Below are 20879 nucleotides of genomic sequence, written 5' to 3'. Positions count from 1 at the left end.
GATAATTTATGAAGTGTTTTTTATTTGCCTTGATTTTCCAGTGCTGGGCGTGAAACCTAGGACCTTGTGGATGTTAGGCAAGTGCTTCACCTCTGAGTTGTACCCCGAGCCCCAGGAAGAATTTTCATAGCTTCTCTCACACAAGGATAGGTTGACGTTGTAGGCATCCAAATCTAGTGTTTACAAGAGGAACAGAGAGCTCCACCAAATATTTATTGAGCTGCTGTAGGTGCCAGTCTCTGTGATACACAATGAGGGGTGACCAAGACAAGTCCTAGGTTTAAGGAGTCTGTCTAGTTGCAGGTTCATCAGTCATGCAGAAGCATAACTTTATTTGTACCATGAGGTGTGTGTTCCAAGAACTCATTGTAGTTTAATGCAAGAGCTATGTGTCAGGAAGCCATAGAAGGAGGCTACTTTCTGAAATTGATAGTTGTGTACTGAAGCTCATAGGCAAATTGGAGCTGCCCAGGGATGCAGGCAGGTGGCAGGTTCCAGATCCTGTGCGTTAGAACAGCCAACACCAGCATGTTAGGCATTGCCTGGGAGCGCTCTCCAAGATCCTCCACGATCTTTTTGTTAACCTTCCCCATTAACCACAAAATCTAAGGAAACATTGTGTTTAGAGTTATTTGAAAGTTTGGGATAATCATGAGTCTTCTTTAATCAAGTATTATTTTGTAAGTTTTTTAAGTAATTTAACTGATAAATAACTAAAATTTTGTTTTGCAGTATTGGGGATTGAAGCCATGGCCTTTACACTTGAGCCATGTTCCCAGCACCTCCCTTCTTTGGGATAAGGTTTTGCCAAGTTACACAGTCTGAACTTGAATTTATGATCTTCCTGCCTCAGCCTCCCAAAGTGCTGAGAATATAGGAGTATACCACAGCTGCAGGCTCTACAATCATTATTTTTATGTGTTTTTATAACTTTTTCAGTAAAGTATGCCACAAAATTTGTCCTGTTAATGATTTTTGTATATGTAGTTCATTGACATTTGGTTCATAATAGTCATTGCTCTATAACCATCACCTTCATCTCCAAGAACTCTTCCATTCTCTCGACCCAGTCTCCATACCCATTAGACAACATCTGCCCATTTTGCCGTTTCCTATAGAGTTTAATAGCCATGATTTATTTTCTTTTCCTATTACTTTATTTTTATTTATTTTTATTTTTTTTTATTTATGCGTGTGTGTGTGTGTGTGTGTGTGTGTGTGTGTGTGGCCAGCTCAGCTCAGCCCACCAGGGGGCGGGGGCTGGCTGGCATGTGGTGCTGGAGGATTGAACCGTGGTCCCTGTGCTTTGCTAAGCTTGTTTTAAATAGGTGCTTTAGACCACTGAGCCATCTCACCAGCCCCTCCTATTACTTTAACTACTCTAGATATCTCCTATAAGTGGAATCGTAGAAGAGCTTTGGCTGTGTGGCTGGCTTCGTTCATCCCCACAGTGTCCTCAAGGCTCATCCTTACTGTGGCATATATCAATTTCCTTACTTTTGAAGGTTGAACAGCATTCTATTATATGCATGCAATTATTGGCATACAGTTTATTGGCATACAGTTCACAACATTACCCATTTAGACACCAGTGTTCACTTGGGCTATTTATACCTTTCCGATGTTGGGAATAATGCTGCATTGAGGAAAGTCATCCAAATATCTGTTCCAGTCTCTACTTTCAGATCTTTTGGGTACACATCTAGCAGTGGCATTGCTAGTGCAAATAGTCATTCTGTTTAATTTTTTGAGGACCCGCCATACTGTTTTCTCAGCAGCCCCACCATTTTACATTCCAATAATATACAAGAGTTCCCGTTGCTCCACACCTTCCCCAACATTTGTTTTCCTCCCCGCCCCCACCACCTTCTTCCTCTTTTCTTCCTCGTCCTCTTCTTCCTCCTTTGTCCCATCCCTAATGGGTGTGATAAAGAATCATTGTTTTTGCTTTTGTTTTTAATAAAGGCAAAACTTGTGAAAAGGATGCAAAGCCTGTGGGACTTACCAAGACAAGCCTGGAACGTGGAAGAAATTGCTCCCTTTTGAGCCTGTGGCCTCAGGTGTGAGCTGGCGGGCAACCCTGAGAGCAAGTTGCCTGGTACGAGTGCCAGCTCTGTCATTTCCTGCCGTGCAACTTCAGGACTTTCCTTTGGCTCTTTGCATTTGTGAAGTGAGTGTGATACTAGAGAGTACAGCAGCAGCCTTACCCTTCTCTGCAGAGGCTCCAGGCAAGGCCTAAAACTGTGGCTAGCATCAGGTCCAAGACCTCCTGTGTTTTTTCCTAGCCATATACACCTATGGTAAAGTTAATTTATAAATTAAAAGCTGTAATTGTATCAACAAGAACTATTAATAACATAAAAGGATCATAACGGTGTGCTGTAATAATAATAGTGTAATCTCTTTCTCTCAAAATGTCTTAGTAGCAGTCTTGGTTATCAGACCCGCTGCTGCATATCATATCTCTGTAACAATAAGCAGTAAGCTGATTTTACTTCACAATGGCCCCAAAGCACAAGAACATTGTTGCTGGCAATTCAGATATGCCAGAGCAGCTTTCAGTAAAAGAAAAAAATCCAAGTTCTTGTCTTAATAAGAAAACAAACAAAGGCTGGCCAGATAGCTCAGCAGACTGGGGTTTGATCCCCAGCATGCCGTGCTGGTCCTGACCCCAGGGTGCACTGAGATTGTGACTGAGACTGGGCATGGTGGTGCGTGCCTGTAATCCCAGCTCTAGGGAGTCTGAAAACAGGAGGATCACTATAAGTCTGATCGGTGTAGTGAGACCCTGTATCAAATACATAAAAAAAAAAAGAGGAAGAAGAAGAAGAAAATAAACAAACAAAAATTATATGCCTAAGCTGCCAATTCCATGGGAAGAAGTGTTATATACATGCATTTGAGAAGAGGGAAAACAGCGCGTATCATTTATGTGACCTGTATGACCACAGACACTAACTGTGGAAAACACAACCTCAGAGTAAGAAGGGAAGAACTGCTGTAGTTGTCTGTCGACCTGTCTGTCTCTGCCTCAATCCGTCTTTTTTTTTTTTTTTTTCAGAACTGGGGATTGAACTCAGGCCCTTGCGCTTGCCAGGAAAGCATTTATTCCACTGAGCCATGTCCCCAGCCCCCATCCATTTCTTTCTGCACATAAAGTCCATAGTTGTAAGGAGTCACCTGGAGGACAAGTCTGACCAGTGCTGCCAGGCAAGGCACTGTGGAAATGCTTTCAGCAGGGAAGTGGCAGCCTTTGTTCTTTCTCACAATTGCCATAATCATTTGAGTCTGAAATCCCTTTTGTCAGCAGACTGAAGCTATAAAGTGAGCGTCACGTGAGACTAGAAATCGCAGAATGTGTTCAGAATCGAGGGCTTAGTGGCCTCCCAGAATAGTCAGGGACCTGGGAGGAGCCATGTGATTGCGGTACCTGGAGCGTCTGTTGTCAAGCAGGCCGTATGACCCATGTGCCGTGTTCCTCCTGTTTCAGTGAAAAAGGGTTCCAATTCCAGATTGCACAATGATGGAATCAAATGTAGAACGTGGAGTGTGCCCAGGGAATTTGGAACGTCAGGTGTATAGATTCATCATCTCCTAGTATTGTTAGAATTCTGTTGAGCAGATGTTCATAGAACACAAGACTCAACCCTTCCCTTCCCCTTTTCTGCAGTTGATCAATTAGTGCTGCATGTGGAGAGGGCCAATAAGGGAGGGAGACTTTCCAGACTGATTACCTGCAGATAAGTTTAGCTTCCCCTTCTTAGTTATGGCACACTGGTGTCTCTAAATCTTTGACAGACTCCTCAGTCAAAATAAACACCTTGGGGCTGGCTAGATAGCTCAGCAGTCTAAAGTGCCTGCTTAGGCAAGCTTAGGTAAGCACAGGAACTGTGGTTCAATCCCCAGCACCACAGGCCACACTAGCTCCACCCCCTGGGGAACTGATCTGAACGAACACACACACACACACACACACACACACACACACACACACACACCCAAGAAACACCTTATGATTTCACTTATTAAGTAGCTTTAATCAGCTGTCTGTAAAAAGATGTTTCTAAGTACAAAGAACAAAAAACATTAAGGAAAACTTACATTTCTTAAGAAATTATTGTGCTAGGTTTAATTTTAAGTCAGTAGTCATTACATAATTGAAGACAGGATATCTGTGTTTATCTTTCTTACCTGGAAATTTGCAATAATTATGTGACAAACACAAAGAGTCTAAAAAGTAGGAATTAGCAATTGCATTTTTGTTGTCTTTTAGTACTTTTTTTTTTTTTTTTTTTTGGTGGTACCAGGGATAGAACTCAGGACCTTGTGCTTGCTTGTTGTCTTTTAAATGAGGTTATCATAATGAAGAACAGATCCATGTCACTCGTAGCTTCTGGTGCATCGACACCATGTAAGTTCCCAGCACAGGGCCGGGACAGCCATGACAGAGTTGCTTAGGACGAACTTTCAGAGTTTGACTTGAAAAGAAATCTGACTACAGTAATATCAAGAAGGAGTATCCTAAAGTTACCAGCATGCTGCTCTGTTAAACCTCAGTCAGGCTTTTGGGTATCTTAGATTGACAAAAATCATAAGATTTTAGCTTTATTTCATTTTTTTTTAATTTTAAGAGGTATGCATTTGTGGTGAAATAAATTGCCACATTTAAAGCATGGGATGGGGAGTTAGAGATCAAAAGGCGCTTCTTGCCAAGGTTATTTTATAAAACAGAATGAGGCCACCTGGCAGCATGCCGCAGCATGGGTGCTGTGCTCCTGGAGCCCCTGGAGCACACTGAACAATAGCAGGGAGGAGGCCTGCGGTCCTGCAGCCCTGCACGCCCACAGAATCCATCCTGTGGGGTGTCAGTGTTCAGAGCCTGGAATATAGCAACATGACAGAGAGGAAAAGGAGAGAAGTGCGTCCCTGGAACCCAGGAAGGATCTGAAGCGAGCACTGAACCCCACGTAGAGGGCAAAGAAAGAGGCTCCAAGGAAGCAAGAAAAACCAGCAGGCAGTGCTTTTCCCGTGAGCTCTCACTCACTATGTGGGACGGCCAGCTCAAATACGCAGGTGCTCGGTGACTACTGGCAAGCCCAGGGGCCTCCTTGGAGAAATGTACTAGTAGAACGCTGCAGTGGATGCAGTGGACCATGAGCTGTTCTGGTTCAGACATCCCCCAAGGGGAGGGCGATTGGCTGGTAGGCATCTTAGAGAGGGGCCACCTGAGCTCAGCACTCGCGCAGCTGCGGGCAGGCTCTGTCTTACCCGACCCTCGGTGTGAGCAGGCTCCATCTTACCTGACCCTCAGTGTCAGGTAAAATGGAATGGAGTTCAAATTAGCAGGATGTCGAGGAGCCAGGTTCAAGCCCACAGGAAGCACACAGAATGCTGTAGGCTGAACAAATAGCCAGAAACCAGCCTGAACTTCAGTGGTGCTGAAATGCTGGCTAACTGAGATTACCCACCGCCCTACTGTCAATCTGTGGCTGGCTTGTTGGGATTAGTCAACTCAGAACTCAGTCTGCTCACTTTATGTACCAGTAACAACACAGACATACCTTGAAGTAGACTTTTTTTCCTTATTTTCTTTTTTCTCCTGCTTTTGATTTGTTTTATTCTTCCTGTTTGTTCTTAGTTTTTGTTTTTATTTTTTTCTGTCTGAGATTGTTTCTAGGTTTTGTTATTCTGTTTATGTTTGTATTTCTTCCTTCTCTTTCCCTGCTGTTTTATTCTCCAATTTCCCAAAATTTGAATAATCTTCCTTTACTGCCAGCTTTAAAGGAAGAAAGTCTTCCCTTCTATTTCTGTTTCTTCCCTCATATCCTTTTAAACTTTCTCCTGATGGTTAGTTTGCCATATTGAGGGCATAGTTAATGTTCACCTGAATTCTATAAGAAATTTAGAGAAGACCTCATGCTGATGCTTCTCAAACTCTTCAGTGAAATTGAAAGGAAAGCAATACTCTCAAATTCCTTCCTGGAAGCAAGCCTTACCCCGATACTAAAAGCAGCATAAGGGCCAGCAAGATAGCTTAGCAGACTAAGCACCTGCCTAGGCAAGCGCAGGAACCAGGGTTCAATCCTCAGCACCATAGGCCCCGCCGGCCCCACCCAGAGCACTCTGAGCCAGCGACTGAGACCAGGCGTGGTGGTGCACGCCCAGAGCTGGAGAGGCTGAAAACAGGAGGATCACTATGAGTCTGAGCTGCATAGTGAGACCTTGTACCAAATACATTAAAAAAAGAAAATCAGCAAAGGACCCATCCAAAAAAGAGAACTATAGGCCAATCTCCTTAATGAAGATAGATGCAAAATCCTCAGTAACATACTGGCAAACGGAATGCAGCAACCTATCAAAAAGATTATCCACCATGACCAAGTAGAGTTCATCCCAGGGATGTAGGGATGGTTCAACATATGCAAATCAATAAATATGATATACCATACAGAGCCAAGGATAAAAACCATATGATCATCTTGATAGATACACAAAAGTATTTGACAAAGTCCAACTGGATGTGCTGGCACACACCTTGTAATCTTAGTTACTCAGAATACTGAGGTAGAAGGATCTCAAGGTTATAGCTGACTTCCTGTTGTACAGCAGTCTGGTCTAGGAGACTGGTCACAGAGGCATGGCTTTGAAGGGTTTATCCCCTCCCCAGCTCCTCCCTTCACTCTCTGCTTCCACACTGCCCTGCTGTGAGCTCCTCTTCTCAGCTGTTCTTGGAGCCAGAGGATCGTGGGCTGAAACATGAGCCAAAATAAACCTCCCTTTCTTTTAAGTTGGGATGTTGAGTAATACATCTCAGTGATAAGGAAAGGGACTAAGAAAATAAGGCTCTGGTTCCAATCCCCAGTGCCCTTCTCCCTAGCTCTACTGAATAATAACTGACAAAAATTGTAGATATTCAAGGCTGGGGATGTAACTCAGCAGTTATGTTCCTTGCCTGCAAGGCTCTGGTTTCTGTCCCTAGCATCACCAAAACAATCTGTATTCAAAGGGTATTCCTACCTAACCTTGTGATATATGGACACACTGTGACATGAGCAACACTATCAAGAATATTTAAGACCTACTCAGCATATTTGAAGTCCATACATATCACAGCATTCTTATCTATCACCGCCATGTTGAGTATATCTTCTGAATTTATCTTAGAATTAAAACACTGTGCTTTTTAACCAAGATATCCCTATTTCGCTCACCTTCTCTATCCCTGACATTACATTCTGCTGTGAGTTTCAATATAAATGAGATCACAATGGGGAGAGGTTAAGGGGAGAAAAGAATCAAGTTATAGCATATACAAGTACAAATTCTCTATGATGAGTGTGATATAAATCTGATTGAAGAAAAAATGAGATTGCACAATGTCTTTTCTGTGCCTGGATGACTTCTTTTAGTGTGATGTCTCCAGCTCCATCGTGCTGTCGCAAGTGGCGAAGTTGTCTTCTGCTTTACCCCAGAACGGTGTTCCCTTGTGTACTTACATCACATTTTCTTTATCTATTCATCTGTGTGTGGACACTAAGGTTGTTTCCATTTCTTGGTTACTGTAAATAATCCAGTAAACATGAGAATCTAGATGTTTCTTCAACATACTGATTTCATTTCCTTTGGACTCTGATAGCCTCCCCAACTGTTCTTCTGAGTCTCACTGCCTCCTGGTCGGCATACGTCACCCGCTGACAAAGCCTCTGTGGGAGCTTCCTGTGGTCCTTAGAGTGTACCCCAAATCCTTAATGCCACTTCTGCAGACCCACCCACTCCCTACCCATCTTGCTACATCCAGGGCCTGTATCTCAAGCTCTTGGTTTTCTTTGCCATCAATCACCACGGTGAGATGCATTGTTCATGTCTCTCTGAAAGAGACCAGTGTGGAGAAACACTGCTCAGACTTACTTAATTATATGTATTTCTCTAATTAGCTGAAGTTCTCTAATGGCTGTGGCAGTATGTCCTCTTCCTAAAGTATCTACCCTAATTCCACTCAGACACATGGGCCAAGGAAGCATTTGTTGCATGATCAAATGAAGGAACGAGTGGATAATGTCCCATCTGAGGCTCATTCTTGCTGGAAGATGAAAGAAAAATCCATAACAACCTCATTTAAGCAGAGGAGAAGACAGTTCCTTTCTAATTTATGTTTGCACAAATGATGACAGTCTTGGTTATCTCTACAGGTGTCCTTAGCTGCATGAGGCCATGAACTGCTTATGCAATCACCCCAGGGGCAACCAAGGCAGTCATTATTGCCAAAATATCAGTCGCCATTGCATCAGGGCCTTTGGTTAGGAAGGACTATTGGGACTTACAGCATCGATTGCTGTGTCATTATAGTCCTGAAATTGTAATTGGAAAAGAACTAACAGACTTTGACAGGCTTTGTTGGGGAGGCTGGGGATAAGGAAGGGTTGAAGCCAGGGCTGATTCTGAAATGAAATTCAAATACACTTAAGTGGGCCACATTTCAACATGAATCTGAGCAGCCACTTTGCCAGATACTGAACAAATAAAAGGCTTTCTTTGGTAGCCAGGCAGGCTGAGACTCACAAATCTTACTATTTAAGATAAGCGCTCTACCCATATAGCATTCTTCCCCTGAGCCAAACCAGTAAGCGATGCCATGAATCAGACCTATGCAATGGGTGTGAAGCACCTTACAGCGGAGGAAACTACAAGGTTACCTCTGTGTGCCGGCTGCTAGGGCTACCTCTGTCTCCAGGGACAGATTCCTGGAAGGAAAGTGAAGGTGACCAAGGTGTGGAAGGTTACTTCTACTAGTATTATGGGATACCACAGAGCTGAGAGTAGGACAGAGGGGAAAGCCACATGAAGAGGACTGAAAGAGGATGCCTGAAGAAAGGCTTGGTTTTGAAGTATCATAAGGGGTCTTTCTCTTATTAGAAAGAAGACAAAACTCTGCTAGCCTCTTTTTCTGATTCTGCTACCTACCATTTGTACTTCTGTGTCAGATATCAGGTTCATCTTTCCTTTTTTTTTGGGGGGGGGGGGTCCCGGGGATTGAACACAGCACCTTGTGCTTGCCAGGCAGGTGCTTAAGCTGCTGCGCTAGCTCCCCAGCCCCATCTTTTCTTATAATTGTGATTTGTTTACTAATAAACAACTATTAAATACATAGAAATTCTATTACCATTAGTAACATAGTTTACACTAAGAATTAAGTTGGATTCCAGAGATAATATGAGCACATTGTATAGGAAAATATGTTTGGAAGCCTGAGCGGTTGACTTCTCCATAGGTCAAACTTTGGGGATGTCTGACACTATTACCTCAGAGTCAGATGGGCTTGGGATGTGGCTCAGTTGTAGAATAATTGTCTAGCATGCTTGAAGTTTTTGGTTTGATCTCCAGCACTGTAACCAATGAAAACCCTTACTTAGATTTCACCATCATAATTAAGAGTCCTAAAACATGTGTTATCCATATTCATCAAGAAAAGTTAGAGCCAAATTTAAAATGAAATAGTGAAATTTTATATATACTTAGTTTCATGGGTATTTTTTTCTTTTTATTTTGTTTTTGCTTTCATTTTGAGATATGATCTCTTTATTTAATGTGGGCTGGCCTTGAACTCCCTATGTGCCCTAGGATAGCTTCAAACTTGGTAACAGTCCTGCCTCAGCCTTCCACGTGCTGGGATTACAGGCACCACCACACCTGGCTGGCTTCCTAGGTATCTTTTAGGAAAAAGAGTTGTGTACTTTCACATCCACATTCAGATTTTCTTTTGCTGACCCCTTCCTGTACCTACCACACAATTTCTACCCAGCCATGACCTTTGAACTGGCAGGATGACTGTAGGGAGGAGGTGCTTCCAATTAAGAATCACAAGTCCCTACTGTAAGGATAAAGGTAGGGACTTGTCCATGTGGGTATACTTTCTGCACTATTATGGGCCACTTGAGGTATGATCCTTTTGCCTAAGACCAGACTGAGTGACTCTCTTCTTTATTTTAATAGTATGTGTTTGCAATACATAATGAACACATTCTCCATGGGAAGTTAGAGGCCCTTATAGTTTCCCCTTCCCATTCCTCCTTCCCCTCATCCCTAGATTCCCTTTTCATTTGCAAAAGGTCACACCACTGTTTCATATCCATAGCAGAAATACTGACTTTCCAACAGAATGTTTCCCTTGTTTTTGATCTAGAAATTTGTGTGTGAGAGAGAGGTAGTGGTACTGAGGATTAAACCCAGGGCCTTTGCACTAAACTACAAGCCAAGGTTCTTTTTTTTAATTTTAATTTTTTTTAGTATCAGACAAGTTTTATTAAATTGCTAAATTTGTTCAGGTTTGGGCTCAAACTTGAGATCCTTCTGCCACCACACCCAGCTTGATCTAGAATTCCCTTTGTATTTAAGGAATGACCAATAATTATCAATCAACTACACTTCACCAAGAAAGATATCACACCTTGGAAAGGATAATTAATATTGCAATAAGAACATTCTCTTTTGATTTAGCGAAACATTAGATTAGCATTTAGTATATAAACTAATAAGTATAATATCTATTACACTATCTACATATTCTTTGCACAATTATGCAAGGCCTTGTCGAGCAGAATTTGTTAACCATGAGATGTTTAGCAGCAAAAACAAAACAAAACAAAACAAAAAAAAAAAACCCACATTGTCTTTCCAATGCATTTGCTTCTCCTAACAACCTCATCAAATATGCTGAGAGCAGCTTTAGGATCCCACTGAGAAATCTGCATTGGCTAGTGTGATGTCACTAGCCCAGGTAAGAGCAGTGCTAAGTCAGAGGTAGTGAGGCCAGAACCGGGACTGTGAGCCTCAGACAATGCCCCCTGCTGCACCCACAGCACTGCCTCAGCCTGTGCCCTGCCTCATCGAGATGGGTACTGCCCATCTGACCATCACCTGCTACTTGACATCTGCCCTACCATAAGCAAATGCAGTTCTTTCCTCATGCCCTGGAGACTTTCATATTTAAAACATATTTCAGTCTTTACTGCTATTTTTTTTGGATTTTGGTTAGTTCTTTGATACCTAAACTGTTTTTTTTTCCACTAAAAACCCCAATCTAATACAGTTTAGTATATCCCCTCACTTTTATTTTTGAACTTTACTAACTCTTAGCAAAGTGTTTTATGTTTAGCAAAAACTGTACTTGGACTTTTAGATTTGGATCTTGCTCTGGGCTAGAGATGTGTGCTGTGAGCCTCCTGTCCTATGGCAGCATCGACCATAGCTCCAAGGCAGGGTTCACAATTGGTCCTTCCCAGCATGCTGTGCTGCTGAGCTGTAAGGGTCCGTAGGTTAGGTGGCTTCCACGCCTTCTCTGCTCACAGTATTACTGACTTACAATACGTTTAATGGGCCCTAATGTTATTCTGAGTCTAGGAACATTTGTATTTTTCTTTGGAGACTTCCAAGCATCTAACATATTCACAGCATGACTGAGCTCCATGTAAGATGACTGGCAGTGGGATTGCTGCTGGATTCCGCCTGAGTCAGCCCCAGCCCCTGCCTTGTCTCCTACCTATGCATCAGGACCTTCTGAGCTTGTGAGAGGCGGCCCATCACATCAAGGAAAAGACTGAGGACAGAACCATGTGACCACAGTGCTGGCCTTGTGTCACCTAACAGGCTGTGTTGGAGGGCTGAATGAGGTCCCCAGCTTAACACTAACAAAGTCAGCAAGCAAACCAGAAATGATCATGGGAGGTGTGGAAAGCACACCTTGTGGTGTGTCAGGAAGTGGTGCGATTCTGAGGGATGCGGCTGCCCAGCAGTTAATCTCTCCATTTAACTGCCCCAGCAGTAGACTCCAGATGACAGAGCAGATCCCAGCTGTCCCCAGCTGTGGCTCTATCCTTGTCTTAGTCTGTTTTCTGCGTCTATCACAGAACATCCCAGGCTGGGTATTGTGAATATTAGGGGTTGATTTATCTCATGTTTGGCATCTTCCGGCTGTGATGCTTGGTGGAGGACGTCACATGGCAAGCAGGAGAGCAAGAGGCAGCAGAACTGATACAGTAATGACATTAACCCATTTGTGAGGGTGGGACCCTGTGGCCTAATCACCTAACACAATGGCAGTTAAGTTTCACAGTGAGTTTTGGAGGAGACGTTCAATCTGGCAGTCAAGTGACTGGTACCGTTGATCGTATTCCAGAGGGGCCTTTGCACTTCCAGCACCAGGAGCTGTGCCCATTCTCCTACAGGTACCCTGAACCCATTCAACCAGTGATCTGGGGGCTGCTCGGGTGACCCAATGAAGACTTCTGCCCAGAAATGTTAGTGGGGTAAAGAATGGTAAAGCCCCCAGAAAGCCACTGAGAGGAATGAGTGCTGGCAGGGAAGGTGTGTGTGACATTTTTCTTCCTAGGATTTTAGTCTACTTCCTCTTGGCAGGTTTTCCTTGTAGTTGGGGTTCATTTGCTCTTCTGAGTCAGGAGAACGAGTGAGGATGTGGCTTCCCGCCAAAGCTTTCATTATATTTGAGGACTGTGTCCAAGGACGAGCTGGTGCTAAGAACCTCCACCTCTAACGAAGTGGTCGCTGATCTCCTCACAAACCAGGCCACATATCCAGCAGGCAGAAGGACATGAGCTGCCCATGGGTAGTAGCTGGTCAACACTTGCTTTGTTTGTTGGTGACGTCATTGCTCAGTGTGGTCAAATGGTTTCTAAGTGAGGATATCCATGCCAGGAGCCATGAAGGGCTCACAGGGGAACAATATTCAACTATCACTTCAATTAGAGGAGGACAGCTTAGGCAGTAGAAAGCACCTCAGCAACTACTTTAATGTGTAAAACTAATTTGAGAATCTGAGATGCCTGATTAGCAGAGCTGGGCCAGTGCCTTTCCTAGACTTGTGTCTTTGTGATGTCAAATGAGTTGTTGTGACGTCCCCTAAATGATGACGTTACTGGCTCCTGTTTGGAAACTTGAGTTGGGAGTTGACCTCTTCTTTTCTTTCCCTACAAACACACTGAATGCAAAGAACAAAAGCAAAAAGCCAACTGAAGAAAATGCAGGGATGGTACAGCCCAAATACATGCTTTAGGAGCAGTTGTTAGGAACTGCAAGTGTAGCTCAGTGGTGCAGTGGTCACCCAGCATTTCCAAGGCTTGACTTCAGTCCACAACGACACACACACACACACACACACAGAGTTTTTAGTACATTTAGTTAAATGCTGGATGTAGAAGCCTCGTTGTCACTCTGAGGGGGTGTCTGTGTTGACTGCACACCCCCAGATTCTGGCCAGGCTGCCTCCAGCAAGCAGACATTGTTTTTGCTCCAGTGACCTTCAAGATTAGGGCCACCCATCTGGAAAACTTTCACTGCTCTGAATAGTGAATGTGGGGGAGGCAAAGTCTCCAAGGTGACATCAGCCTTGGCACTAGTCACAGCCATTAGGTAGGCAGTCCTGGCTGTGAACTTTGGTGGTTACTTCTGTAGTCTTATTTACCACCAGGCAGGAAGAGGACAGGGGATGAGCTGCAGGAAGCCAAGACAAAGCCCCCTCAGAGCTACTGTTGGCAGTCTTCCCAGGTTCTTCAAGCTCAAAGGTAGAAGCGAGAGGCTGCAACTTCCCTGAGTACTGGGGCTAATGGCCAGGGTAGACACAGAGATTGACAGCATCTCATGTCTGACCTCCACATTCACAAAAAGAATGTACATTTTCTTCTTCTGTCTAAAGCCCGCCTTTGGGCTGGCCAAATAGCTCAGTGGATTAAAACGCCTACAAGCAGGCACAGGGTCCACGGGTTCGATCCCCAGGCCTGTCATGCTGGCCCTGCCCCCAGGGTGTGCTGAGATGGCAACTGAGATGGTATGGTGGTGTGTGCCTGTAATCCCAGCTCTTGGGAGGTTGTAAACAGGAGAATCACTATGAGTCCAATCTAGTAGTGAGACCCTAAACACCCTATAGACCCTTCCCTAAAATACTAAAAAAAAAAAAAAAGAATCTAAAGCCCACCTTTGCAAATCTTCATTTTCTACATCTCATCACTATTTTCTCCACAGAAATTCAGTTTAGCCCAATAGCCCAGATAAGGCAAACCAAGACAGTCACACATTTGTGTGAAATTGACACCTTTCCCTTAGAGGTGATTACTTAACCTCATCCACTGATACCTACATTTATGTTCTCACATATTCTTATAATTTATAAATATTTAATTTAAATGAATATTTATTTATTTATTTTTAATATTTATTTATTTTTATTTATTACATTTATTTATTGTGTGTGTGTGTGTGGCCAGCTCAGCCCACCAGGGGGCGGGTCTGGCTGGCATGTGGTGCTGGGGATCGAACCGCGGTCCCTGTGCTTTGCCAAGCTTGTTTCAAGTAGGTGCTTTAGACCACTGAGCCATCTCTCCAGCCCTAAATGAATATTTAAATGAAGACAGAACTCCTGGCTCCTGTGAGGCATCCTCTCCCATCTTCATTTAGAAGCGATGCTGATGATATCTGATCCAGGGGTGAGGGAGTGGCTGGCTCCTTCCCTTCATTGTAATGTGTATACAGGGATGAGAAGGAGGGAGAGAGTCTAGTCATAAGGCTAGATTGTACAGAAAATCGCTTCATTTCTAGAATTAGGGCTTTGGATGAATTCTCCTATAGATGTGTCATAAACTGTGGTTAAATTAAGTGATAGATATATTATATACAGGGAGAAAGGAGAAGAAATAGCCTGGCCTGGCCTTCCCTTGCTCTTGCCTTCATATCATTTTCTATTCCTGCTTTCCACAGATGAAGCTTGGCCGAAAGCCATTTGTCAGGGCAGCCTGAGAGTTGTGGAGCCACAGAGAAAACAGTAGCTGGAGAAAGAACCTGAGAGCAAAGAAGGAAGTAGGCAGAGAACACACTTGTGTAAAAAAGGTCACTGATGAATGATTTAGCACAGCTGCAGTGAAGGTGTCCAGTGTAGGCTGAGGGAGTTCCACATCTCTCTGAAGTCCAGAGGCAGCCAGTGGCACTAGATTCACTGATAAGCCCATTTGCAGATTGGAAAGGACACTGGCAGCAGAAGAATGGTTCAAGGTGAGCCTTAGTGTAAGACAAGAGTGCAGTCGGGAGGCCAGGGCACGAAGAGCTTCCACAGGCCCATGATAAGGCACTGATGGTCTCTCACTGCACAGAGATTAGTGGAATATGATGGAGAATCTTAGACCTAAGCGACTACAGAGATCTGCGGAGGAGAGAAGTACCCATAGGTGGCAGTCCTGGGGCTGGAACCTCATGACTAATTGTACTTTCATTAATAACTACAGTAAATTGATCACAGCCCCATGAATGAGAATGGAACGAACCCGCCAAATAGGGCAAACAGAGGAGAGTAAGAGGTATACAGTAGTAGTCCTTCAGTTATTCTTTTGTATTCAGCAGCAGAATATTTCCATTAGCACACTCTACAAATGTACTTCTTTTCCACCCTATGGGTCATGATTCCACTTGAGTCTACAGGATGGATTTCAAAGAAATAGCTGTAGCTCACTTCCACAAGTGACGCCTAGTCACCAGTAACTGTCACGGTCATTATGCATGTCCAAAACACATTAGAACTTTGTGCAATATCCTATCCTCAAACTGTTAGAAGTGCTGGTCATTTATTTGCCATTCCAGTATTTATCTTATGTTTTACTCTTAGTACTTCTTTGCTATCATGAAAACTTTCTCTTAGTTCAATTGTTTTGAATCATTTAATTTTCTGAATATTGCTTAATCTTAATTTTTGTTCTAAGATTTATACTGTATCTTTGACTTACAATTTATTTAAAAAGACATTGTATGATATCTTCTCCTAGTATTAGAAACTTTAAAAAGTATATTTCCATTTTCTGTTGACTTAAAAAAAAAGAGGTTTGTACCTATGTTATTTGCTTATTATTTCTTGCCTATGTCTTATAATATGAGAAACTACTTTGGCAATAACAACACACAATGTACTAACCATTGTTACTCTCCTAAAATCTTGTTTTGAGATTTTGTACCACTGTTTTTATTTTTTTTTCTTTCTTTAAAATAAAAATAACTGATGTCAATAAAAAAAAAATCCTAAACCAAAAAATTAAATAAATAAATAACTGCAGAGCTCATCCCACCTTATTCCCAGGAGATGTATGTGTTCTAAGGCCCTGGTAGAGTGTAACCTCAGATACTACTAAACACTAAGTAGATGGTGGTTTATTTCTATGCCTATATATAATAAACTTTTTCTCGTTTTTCTGTAAAGAGAGCACTTTACAGCTTTTCTTTGGTGTGTATGAATTACCAACATCACTGCTTTTATGAAATAAAATAAGGGTTACTTGAACACACCAGCACTGTGATACCCTGATGTCAATCAGGTGACTGAGACTGATACTAAGCAGGTACTGAGCATGTAGCATATATAGCAAGGACACACTGGTTAAGGGACAGATAATTCACTTCCTGTGTAGGACAGAGCAAGATAGCATGGGATTTTATCATAGTTTCCAGAACAATATATGTGAAACCTATGAATTGCTTACTTTTGGACTATTCCATTTAATATCTTCGGATCAGTTTTGTCTAAGCCTAACTGAGAACACAGGAAGTAAAACTGGGAGGATTAGTGTAGTAGTAAATCAATCTCAATAGTCTCCAGGATCTTAATCTCTACAAATAGTGGTTAGCTGTTTCTGTGGTCATCTACTCTAGTGCTGTAATATAAGGATCCACTTTCACTCCTTTAGCGTTTCAGATGTCACCATTTTCTTCAGTGTCACATTTTCCATTTTTTATATCAACCTATATTAAACCTTTCCTATTTATGTATAAGCTACGTAGTTGTTCCTAAGTTTAAAAATTTAAGAGTTAAATTTCATGTTTACAGTTTTGAGAAAAATTTCATTATTGAAAGAAACATTCTACAGTATCCAAAAGTTCATATACCGCAGAATGCAGCTGTAGACAACTGGATTTCACAGTATTCCCATCCAAAATTCTTGTAGTTCTGTTCATAAGCATCTCTGGCAAAGCTCCCATGATTTGTAAGACTTTCTATAAACCACTAATTGAATTGCAACCCTTGTTAGTTAATAGAGGTCAAAGTATTAGTTCTAAATAATGCAACTTGGTATGTTACTCAGAAATTCCAGGAAAAGCTTTTTTTTTTTTTTTTTTCCACAGTCTTCAGTTTCATTCTGAGCAATACACAACAATCACATTGTTCAGCTCCTGCACAAAATGGCAAGTCACTAGTTTTTTTTTTAAAGTATGTTGCCCCATTTAGAAACTCAGGCTTTCTGGGTAGATTTTACAGAATCTGAATCTTTACTCAAGCTTAAGTAAGCTTTAAATAAATACTTATTAGTGTTATAAAAACTGAAGCATCTTCATTTTGAAAAAAAAAAGGGGGTATGTAGTGACTTATTACCCTAACATAGCTGTACATCTATAGATGCAACTGGATACAGGAAGAGCCAGGGAAAGTGGCACACATTTGTAATATCAGCACTTGGGAGGCTGAGACAAGATTGCCATGAATTTGAGGCCAGCCTAGGCTACATGATGAGTTCAAGGCCAGTCTGAGCTACATAGCAAGACTCTCTTAAAAAAAAAGGGGGGGGGGGTACTGGATGCAGGCAGGATAATGGATAGAATCTCACATTGAGATGAATAATCACAGAGTTCTGCAGTTCTGAGAACCACCATATAAAATTAGTATTATTATATGCTTTAGTATACAGTTTGAAGAGATGCCTGATGCTGTGTAGAAGCACAGAATAAGGCATCTTATTCATTTTAGGCATTTCAGGAAAGAATTTCCAAAGAAGCTGATGCTTACCATTGGCCTCAAAAAATGATTAAGTATTAGATTAGGAATATATATACTTTTCTAAGGCCATTTCTCCCTTAACTTCTACTACTTTGTTATGTTGGGCAATCCTTAAAGTGAACAGTCATTGCAGTTTGTTAAGGATTTTTCCAGCCTTAGCCATGAAAGTTCCTATGTCCTACAAAGCTCGTTTCTGGTTCAGCTGAACAGCTGGTCACACTGACCCACTGCCTGCCAATCATAACTTATGTTCCTGACTACTCTGTTCCTTTGCTCATGTTTCTTATCATTGTGTTGAGTTCACTGTGAGGCCTGTACTAATCTTGCACAATAGGGACTCATGGATTGATCAGTTGGTTGATAGGGACATAAATATTAATCTTATTTTAGAAATGACACTGAAGCAGATTACTGAAATGATTTCCTGAAGATCATGTGACAGTGCTAAGTTTAGAATTTAGGTCCAGCTCGAGGTCATCTACCGACCATATACAAACTACCTAACAAATATGCTTCCCAGCACATCTGGAGTGCTAAGGGTCAGTTTAACACGGGTTCTTGTTGGTTATAAAAGGTCCCCTAGTGCCCTCTAGTGGTGTTGCCAATAGTTGTCCAGTTGAGTTTCAAAGCACGACCCTGCCTTTTGTTTCCGTGCAAGTCATAAAAGTATTACTACTTAATATCTATCAGCCAGTTCCTATAAGACTTGAATTTTGATTAAACTTCTAGTTCAGTTCAAGACTCTGAGACCCTGGAATAACCACAGTCCCTCCCTGAATCAGAGAAGGTAGACAGGTGATACTTTGGGTGTTAGGCTGATTTTGAGACTGGTTACAGTTCATCCAGTTTTAGTCTGATGAATCAAGACTGCTTAAATGGCTCATTCACATGCAATTCACAGTTCTTCAGGCCCCCTAAATTCCCCATTAGAACATTAAATTAGAAGCCATGAAGTAACTCATCAATCTTGTATCTGATGGATTGTCTGACAATCTAAAGTCAGTGTAGCTTCTTGAGTTGGTCCCAGATGGAGTCAACCCCTTACACTTTTATATTTGGCTCTGAGGATGACCCAGGGGCCCAAAAAAAAAAAAAAAGGAATTTATCAAGCAGTTCCACTGTAAGAGCAAACGAGACAGTTCTCGGCCTAAGGTTCAATTCTGCTCTTGAGAAGGAGAAGCTAATTGGAGTTCTAATTGGAAGGTCTTTCTATAGCTTCCTCTTTCTCATCTACTGCCCTACATTTTCCTTGGGAGAAATAGCTCTAACAATAATCTAAGAACTGCTGGGATCTGACATTAAGGTAATGAGATGCTGGAACTGTAGTCTGGTGCTTTGGATACAGATCCCAGCTGTGTTTCAGTCTCTCTGCTCATTAGTTTAATGCAGTGAGAAACAACATAGGGCTTAGAGGGGCAGCTGCAGGACCCCAGAAAATGGCCTAATCTACCCAAGTGTCCGACTGATTGTCTATAATGTAAAAATCATTCTGTTGACCTCCTATGTTTCCATGAATACTTAGGAACATGATGTTTTTAAAAAAAATCTTTAGTGCACCACCCTGGGACATAGTGAGCACTAACCAAATATCATTCATTTAGTCATTAATCATTTGAGAGTAGGAAAACTGACTTTAACTAGTTCATGAGGGCTAAGCAGGTCTTGACCGGATGGGTTGTAAGGTAGCAGCATTTTCAATTTGAGGGAAAGAACATGGACACTGGTACATGAGGTAGAGGAGGACATGGACAGAGGTAGGGGCCAGGGCATAAATACAGGTCTGAGGAAGGAAAGCACAGAGACACAAATTGCAAGGGGCAGCAGGGAATGGACACAGGTCTGGAGAGGAAGGCATGAACACAGACGTGTACTGGAGGGAAGATACAGACCAAGCTCCTCCCTCTTTGCTCACCGGCTGTTATACTGAACACAGGCTGGCACTAGGGCAACACAGCAGAGGTAGTTACGGGGTTTTCTGGTATTTGATAATAAAAGAGTCCTTCTAGCTCAAATATAAGAAATAGTCTTGAATAATAGCTTCTAATTTCAGCAGTTTTCCACAACTTACCTCCACAGGTTTCAACAAATTTAAGGATCCTACTGAGGCAGACTTCTTAACTCTTTCTTCTTGCCCTCAACGTATGATGAAATGAACTGATGAAAACTGTTACTTAAGAAACAGTTCTGAATTCGAACAGCCCTGTTATGGGGCTTTCCATTCCCTCCCCCCATAACAGCAATTGTTAAAGCAAAACAAATAGCTCCGGATCATGGAGGTTCTTCTGTGGGCAAATGGCTAAATGTTTGCTTTCTTTTCTGCTGCAGGCAGTGGCCACCTCGGAGCGCAATGTGTGGAGCAGGGATGGCAGCCAGGCTGGTGGCCTGGGCGACGTCGCTCTGGAGTGGGGACCTGCGGACACAGATGTCCACGCAGGTCTGAGCCACACTGCCCTGGGCTCCCAGAACATGACCACAACCCAGAATGGCCATGGGCCAGCTACTGCAGCACCCTCTTCGGGCTCCGACCTGAAAGACTCCAAGATGGTGACATCATCGGCGTGCCGGAATGGAGGGTACAGAAGTGACCCTGAGGCTCCGGAGGCTCGGCTCAGCCCCTCCAAACTCGTGCGCCTCTTCTCCGTGAGCCGCAAGAGGGCGGGCGCTGAAGAGAGGCCACGCTCTGTGGTGCTCGTGGGGAGCTCCTCCACGTGGAATGCTCTGGCCTCCTTCCGCAAAATGGGGTCTTTCAAAAAACTCAAATCCTCCATCCTTCAAGGGATTCAGAACCGAGAGGCAGCAGAGGCCTCCAAGGAAGACGCGTGGGAAGGTGCCCTGGGCACAGCCGTGCCCAACGGCTCTGTGGTGGTGGCTGCAGACCCCGGCCTGGACACCGCAGGCGCCGCCCGGCGGGCAGGGGACAGCGCCTCCGAGGGCTCGGAGCCCGAAGCGGACGACGACGCCTTCCAGAGGAGCACGCACCGCTCGCGAAGCATCCGCAGGGCCTACGGCCTGGGCCGCATCAGCCTGCTGGACCCCGAGAGGCGCCTGGCGCCGCACAGCCCCG

The 20879-nt window shown here is 43.1% G+C and overlaps 1 protein-coding gene across 1 annotated transcript in view; it reads left to right on the top strand.

Annotated features, from left to right (window-relative positions):
* Nucleotides 1–20879, top strand: part of Spata13 (spermatogenesis associated 13) — a 145325-nt gene that overhangs the window by 44745 nt on the left and 79701 nt on the right. The window contains exon 2 of the mRNA XM_023715047.1: nt 20141–20879. This exon is cut by the window's right edge and continues 51 nt beyond it. Within this exon, the coding sequence (XP_023570815.1) occupies nt 20282–20879 (598 nt within the window). The 5' untranslated portion in view covers nt 20141–20281. The remainder of the gene's footprint in view (nt 1–20140) is intronic.

Source organism: Octodon degus, unplaced genomic scaffold (genome assembly GCF_000260255.1).
Source record: "Octodon degus isolate 3935 unplaced genomic scaffold, OctDeg1.0 scaffold00038, whole genome shotgun sequence".
Taxonomy (NCBI): Eukaryota; Metazoa; Chordata; class Mammalia; order Rodentia; family Octodontidae; genus Octodon; species Octodon degus.
The sequence above is the reverse complement of the archived record's forward strand: the minus strand, read 5'-3'. Positions and strand labels throughout refer to the sequence as shown.